The sequence below is a fragment of the Ostrea edulis genome, chromosome 7 (assembly GCF_947568905.1).
Source record: "Ostrea edulis chromosome 7, xbOstEdul1.1, whole genome shotgun sequence".
In the NCBI taxonomy this organism is placed as follows: Eukaryota; Metazoa; Mollusca; class Bivalvia; order Ostreida; family Ostreidae; genus Ostrea; species Ostrea edulis.
Genome location: NC_079170.1, coordinates 72,925,572 through 72,933,108, shown reverse-complemented (window position 1 = coordinate 72,933,108; position 7,537 = coordinate 72,925,572). Strand labels below are relative to the sequence as shown.

The 7,537-nt window shown below is 33.9% G+C and overlaps 1 protein-coding gene across 1 annotated transcript; it reads right to left on the bottom strand.

The window, feature by feature from the left end:
• Nucleotides 1-816: 816 nt before the first annotated feature.
• LOC125655754 (heavy metal-binding protein HIP-like) lies at nucleotides 817-2,905 on the bottom strand. Its single transcript, XM_048886219.2, has 3 exons — nucleotides 2,804-2,905; nucleotides 2,285-2,427; nucleotides 817-1,264 (listed from the first exon to the last, which is right to left on the bottom strand). Exons 1-3 carry the CDS (start codon nucleotides 2,809-2,811, stop codon nucleotides 867-869), a joined length of 549 nt encoding a protein of 182 aa, XP_048742176.2. The 5' UTR covers nucleotides 2,812-2,905; the 3' UTR covers nucleotides 817-866.
• Nucleotides 2,906-7,537: the final 4,632 nt, after the last annotated feature.

The following is a 7,537-nucleotide window of genomic DNA, read 5'->3' as shown; positions in this document are numbered from 1 at the left end:
TTACCTGAATTCTTCCAGGTAGTACCTTGATCACTTTTCAGCTTTTTAACTTCAGAGGAAACAGAGGACGTGGCTCCGCGCGCTCCTTCTTTAAATTGATCTAATTGCATCGCCATAGTGTGTTCCATATCGGACTTTTGCTCATTCATCTTATTCAGAATGACTTGAAGCATCTGATCCGCCTGAGCCCCACCCGAACTGTCGTAGTCACTTTGCATGATTTAAACGTGTTAACATATCTACGTGTCGTCCTAAACTGATTTTATATCGTTACTCAATTAAAACCGGTTTTATTGAACCACATGACTGAACATACCTATACAGGTATTTGAATTGAAAACTTGAAATATATGAACTAATCCACTCATTATAATTACCAAGTGGAAATTGATTTCTGTCCAATTCGTTCCTCAAACGAAAGAAATTACATTTATGCGGTCCCACTATATTTACTTTTTAAATAATCTTGTCACTGTTTTCTTTTACATGCAAATGTTTTCAAGCGTATATCAAGAGAAAGTTAAATACTTTAAAAAACAATTCATCTGCACTAAAGTAATTATGTACCAAAAGCAAAATATATGAGATCGCACCATACAGCTTTAACGTACAGAAACAATAGTACCGTGCGTGACATTTGTGTATTGCACACGAAGGAAATTACAGCAATATATATTTCAATTTAATTTATGTTTCGAAATAAAAATCAGATCTTTAACTTTTCCTGTCTGACACTGTTACACTGAAATAATCAACTTTCAAAAATGTAAACCATTTTAGCCTGCGAGGCATATATATCAAACAAACAAAGGGCAATGTATTTACAAGTGAAACACATACATTTATTATCAAAGTGAATTGAATGACTACAATTTAAAGCCAGAAAAATATGACCAATAGCTGCCATGAACGTATTGTCCGTACGTGTCGTGTACGCTGATCCACACTTGTTCATTTTTCTTCATTTTGATGTTGACCGTTGATGAGCTTGTCAGGAAATGACCCCTCTTGATTATTCTACCATCGGCGTAATTTCTCGCAATGATATTACCATTCTTAACAATCTGTGTATGAAACTTTCCGCCCCACTTAACCAGAACATTCCAGCTGAAGGAGTAAACCCCATCCTCCGGAGCAGTAAATTTCCCCGTATCGACGTCATATCCCGATCCTTCATTTAATTTTACTGCGTCAAATCTAACCGTCTGATGACTTCGAAGATTCGATAGGTGATTCTGAAGCATGGCTTGGAAAGCGACAACACCTACAACCGAGTACACAATACATCAAAGACAGAATCAGCCATTATAAATAAATCTGATCTTTCACAACTCAGGTTCCTTAAAGAGGTTCGCAACTACGATTTGGAGTAATGTAATTTTTTGATTTCTAAATTGAAGGAGAACACGGAAATTAAAAAGAAAACCTGGGGGTCGCAATGCTTGTCATTGGGCTATAGTGTTCTAAACATGACCTTTTTGCACTTAAAATTTATTCAATTAAACTTGATTTGTCTGTTGTTGTCAACACAACGTAAGTAACACAAATCAATCATTACATAAAATAGATACATAATCATGTCTTTTAACACTACAGACAAAAAAAGTTTAATATTAGCTATGGATATAGATAATTATGTTTTTGCACTTGATATACGAAAAAGTTCATGACATTAAATTTGAGAGTTTAAAAGGACATAATGAAAGGTGAAGATAGGAGTAATGTCACTTTCTAAACGTTCACATAATTTTCAAGGGCTTGTCTTTAAAATTTAAAATGGAAGGAAAATAGTGGGACCAAATTTTTAAATTATTGGTGAAAAATACTGAATTTCTATACAAAATTTCGAGTAAATCAAATTAAACTTTTTTTAAGAATTGGCATTTGGAAAAATATATAAACCAAATTAACAAATTACAATATTTTAACTAATTCCAAGTCTCAACTACAGGTATCATAAATGATGATACTGAAATTCACGCATAGCAGTATAAAAACAGTAGATATATTGGATGAAACTGTAATATCACGCAGATTTAGAGCCTTTCCTTCCGCCACAAAATATAGTCCCTGTAAAACCTTTTCAAAATTTGAATTCACATTAAAAACTTCACCTGGATAGAGTTCAGTAATAAATGTGTAATATGTTTGCATCGATGGGATCAGTATTGAAGCAGCAAATACTTAGTTGTAGCATCATGCGCAGTTGTGCTCAAAAGCTCAGGAGCCAATCTCTTTAATGCTAAAATATACAGGTTTCAAATACGAGACAAAATACACTCACGCTTATTAGGACCCCATTTTCTTTTATATCCCAGTCCACTGCATATTTTGTGATAGTTTCTATATTTGTTCACGATCTGTTGTGGTGTATCGGATAGTGTAGCAGAAAACAAGACGGCAAGAAATAGTGATAAAAGGAGAAACCTGTAAAAATGAACAGAGTGATCACACAGTATGGTAGTCACCTCAGTTCGTGATATCTAATAAATAGAATAGGATGATTTTTAAAAAAAGTAACTTTATCTTAAAACCGTTACGGATGTGAAATTCGGATATTAAAAACGTTATCTCTTAATTAAACTGACCATAGTGAAAATAATGATACACGACAGGAATTCGAATACTGCATATAACTACGTATTGGCGACATTTTCCCCCGTCAGATGCGCATGTTTTCCAATCTAATTGCTTCAGCAATATGATGAGATTCAATGAATTTAAATATATAAGATTATATTGGTGGTTTGAAAATCTAAATCTGTGTAAACAGACAAATGAGTATAACGCTAGTACAACATACCTGTACATATTCGATCGTACTGAATGGTCCCAACAATTAGCCAGGGATGGAACTAGTCAAGATGTCTTACTTTCACGACGACAAAAGCTAGCTCTTTTATATATATACATTGTGTATTACATTAAAAAGACATGTGATATGTGGTTTCGTGATGAGCACTAAAACGTAAAGATAATCGATAGCAGCAAATACTTCTGTCAAACACGGATGTTGTGATATGTGATCTATTACTAGACATTAGCCAGGGCATGGATGGATAAAAGATAACTAGTAAAAACCTGACATTGGAATGTTGAAGGCTTATAATCAAATAAATGTAGAAAGTACATACATTGTTATTAATTACATGCAGGTTTGTGTATGATAGTGGGGGCTATCTACTGATTAATGCATAAATGTGCTGTCTCCTTGTAAGTTCACATTTTTTTTAAAAATTTGATTAAGCTATACTTTGATATAGTGAGAGTTTTACATACGTTGTTTGACGAAACCACGTCTAGTCTATATTTGGATCTTTCAACACCTGAATATAGACTGAACTCTATGATTATGGATGTTGCCAATCACAGGCTCTTTAAACCGCCACGGGTCATGGGAGAGTTTCCTTCCAAATCATACCGCCAGTTACGTAAGCTCAAATTTACACACAAAGGAATAGTTGCCGTCAACATAAGCAACATTCTTCGTTATAAAAGAGCCCAGTCGTGTATTCCACCTTATTTCTAGTTCAAGTCTACACCCAGTATTTCCTACAAATGTACTTCTACTATTGCATTCAAACTTTTTAATTACAAACTTTGCAGTGTCTAGATATAGACCATCTTATATTTAATCCACTTACGTGTTCTTCATCTGTTTTCAACGATAATCCAGCTGGACATGTCATTACTGGTGATGTTGATATAGTTGAAATCACTTATTCTAAATCAAAGGTCCTAAATACAGAGAACCTCGGTCTTTCAATTGGCGATAGAGCTTTATCTCTATTATGAATTCTGTCAAAGATTATGCCAGACGATGGGCTAAATATGAAAAAGAGCTTAATACATTCTCAAAATGGATGAAAAGTGTAAGAGGAATATCAAAATCTCGCATTAGACACTATTACAACTGTCATTTAAACGAACATGGCATTAATTTCACTTTTGGTAATCGTACATATACTCCAACTGCCCTTTCAAAAGATGTAATTCCTAAAAACCATGCTTTAATATCAGAGATATGTAATATCCCAGTCAATAGGTCGGATGATGGAACTGTATGACAAACGGGATGATTTCAACTTCTCCATCGTCAACTTCCCATATTTATGTAGCAATATTCCATTATCACTTGCATATGGTGTTTACATTTCTCAACTGATTGGATACGCAAGAGCTTGTTCTGCGTATGGTCAGTTTTTAGATCAAAGCAGGGTACTAAAAACAAGTTGATGGTGCAGTGGTTGCAACAGTCGCGTTTAAAACCAGCATTTCGCAAATTCTATGGTCGTTATAACGATCTATAATAATAATAATAAAGCCTTTATTTATCCAGGATTACATATTTAGCGATAACGCTAGTTTTCAATATGGTCCTGCATATAACATACATAGAGACATATATTAGTAAAATAAACACAGATTAAAAGAAGTAGAATACATATAAATTTAGAAATAATTATGAATGTAAGATAAATAGGAACAAAATGAAGCTTAAAAAGTATGGTGATAATCTCTAAGATAATTTCTCTTAAAACACGCAACAATCCCTAAAATGCTGAAAGATCTTCTATAATATTCTGTTTTTGCCCTGGGTATATACAATATACAGTGAAACTTCTCCAAACCGGCCCCTCAGAATACCGGTTCTCCCTGAATATCGGCCGATTTTCAAAGTCCCGGCAGAAATCTTAACATTTCCTTACAAAGAAAGTCTTACAAAACCGGCCACCCCTGAAAACCGGACATCGGCCACTTTTTAAAGTACATTTGTTAACAAACATGTGTAATTTACCCTTAACATACCGGCCACTTTTTGAAGACAAGAAAATCTTGGCTAAAGGTTAATTAAGATCGTCCAGGTGTGCAAATTGACTGACCGACTGGCCAGGTATGAAATTATCTATCGGAGGTGTGAAAAACACTAGTGGCCTCTTTAATTCTATTGTTTACCTGTGCTGTCAAGGTGTTAGTTGACACTTAGCTAATCCAAGAGACCCTTCCAAATTCTGTACAAAATGTAAAACACAATTGGGAAATTATTGAATGAATACCGTATCAAACGCCATATTGTTTCATCATACTTTCGTATGGATATAAGCGGTAGTTAATAAAGAACAAACCCATGACTGTTAATGATAATTATTAAAAGATAGATTAATTTTCTTGGTTTCCATAGACTTAAAATTCCAAAGAAATATTCAAATTACAATTTCGTATTTACTACTGTACTTTTTAAAAACGTCAAAACAAAATTGTTAATGACATAAGCGATGAATGTAAACAGAGTTTTTATAGGTAAGAGGAATTCCAATAATAGGCCTCTGTGTTTTCTTTATGTATCCTGTTATAGATTTTCAGTTTAAAATTAGATGATTTCAGCGAGAATATTTCTTGTAATTCATAATTATCTTTAGGTACAAGCGGACTAATTTAATCTCCACCGATAATTGATCATAGATCACCAGATCAAAGTGAACAGTACCTACTTTGTGAATATTGAGATAAAATGTCTATAATTGCTAAATTCTCAGTATACCGGCCATCCCTCTAAACCGGCCGTTTTTCCCGGTCCGAGAGCCGGCCGGTTTAGAGAAGTTTCACTGTATTTGAATAAGAATTTCTAGTTTGCCTCTGACTGACTTCTGATACATATTTAAAAACATTTAAATAATCTGGCATTAAACCACGTAAAACTTTATACTCTAAAATGAGACTTTTCTATAGACAAAGTAATCTGATAGAGGCAACCAGTTAAGTTGTGTTAACATGACATTAGATAGTGTTTCAAAATTTCTGATGTAAAGAATTACCCTTGCAGCTCGTTTTTGCAACATAAAAAGCTTATTCACATCTAGTTTGCCAATACAACCTATCATTGGGTCAATGCTGTGTGACGTGTTTCATGCCGATTGTTAGGCCGTTTTTTGGCACACTGATTTCGACTACGGATTACTCCGTTTACCTGATAAAAATATAGGGCTCAAGGCGGGTGTGACCGGTCGGCAGGGGATGCGTACTCCTCCTAAGTAACTGATCCCATCTCTGGTATATCCAGGGGTCCGTGTTTGCCCAACTCTCTGTATTGTATTGCTTATAGCAGTTATGAGATTGATCACTGTTCGTTATCTTCGCCTTTCAATAATGCAAGGTTTCTTTAAAATTTTCAGAAGATTCTTATTGCAATAACAAAAAAAAATATTTGTGCGAATGATATGTTTGTGTGACAATGAAAAAATATACCAGGTAAGATATCACATCTTGGCACATTAACATAAAGCAATCCTAGATGTATCATTCATATCACTTCGAAATGTGTTCTTAAAATCAACGAGCTTTTTTCGTAACTAAATTGTGAGTTATTCATATTCATTGGATATGCACAAAAATACACAGAAAAAGATATGTTATTACGTACATCAAACATAGATATACGAAACATATTACTCTGCATATTCATGAAAGTCTACAGGGAAAGTTTTGGAGATTTCAATTTCTTAATTCTACTGCATTAAATAAATAGATTATGAGAATCCAGATTTTGATTGAAATGCAAGCTACGAAATGAAATCAAAGGTGAAAACAGCAGACCATGTATTTTAACCTATTTCAAATATCCATAGCAATTTATTTTTTTGTATCCATTGTCCCTACGTTGAATTCAATAACAACATATCTTACAAAATGTCCATAGAGGGAACTCCAGTTTTATGCGCAGATATAGGAGACTTTCTGCTTTATTTGTAGGGCGGAAGGGAATTTCTGTTTGATTTCAGATCTGATGGTTTTCCTGTTTTATCAATAAATTAGATGATTCTGTTGTATTTACAGATTTGAGCGAATTTCCGCTTTATTTGTAGATTTTAGGAAATTGCCTATTTACTTGTAAATCTGGGTATTATCTGTTCTATAAGTAGATATGAGAAGACCAATGCTTCATATGTAGATTTGGGAAAAAAATGCTTTATATGCGGATATCATTCAGGAATTTATTGTGCTATTTGTAGATTAAGGGATTCCCTAAATTTATTTTTAGATATGAAGGATTTTCTTATTTATTTTTAGATCTGAAGGATTTTCTGTTTTATTTGAAAATGTGAGACTCCCTGTTGTATTCAATTTGTAGTCTTGCTTTTTCCAGACTTGCTCTCGAGACTTTGCACAAGCGAGAGTATGGTATACGATCCCTCTTTTGATTTTATGACCAGTAGAGGGTGGTAAACCCAAACAATAACAATGGCTACTCCTGATAAGGATATATGCGTTTTTTCTTCGTTACAAAGGAAACAGATATAATTTTTGTGTGGAATCAAAATGTCTTTTAGTATTGATAACTGAAAGTCTTTCAGTTGAAAATTCAAATTTCGCCGTTGTAAACAAACTTTGACAATTGCTTCGAACTTCAATTCCTCCACGTTTCTCTATCAACCAATCAGAAACAATACCAATTTCTCGGTAAGCCTCAATTTGAAATCACAAAAATAAAATTGTACCAGACTCTCGGTCGTGCAAAGTCTTGATAGCGAGAGTCTGA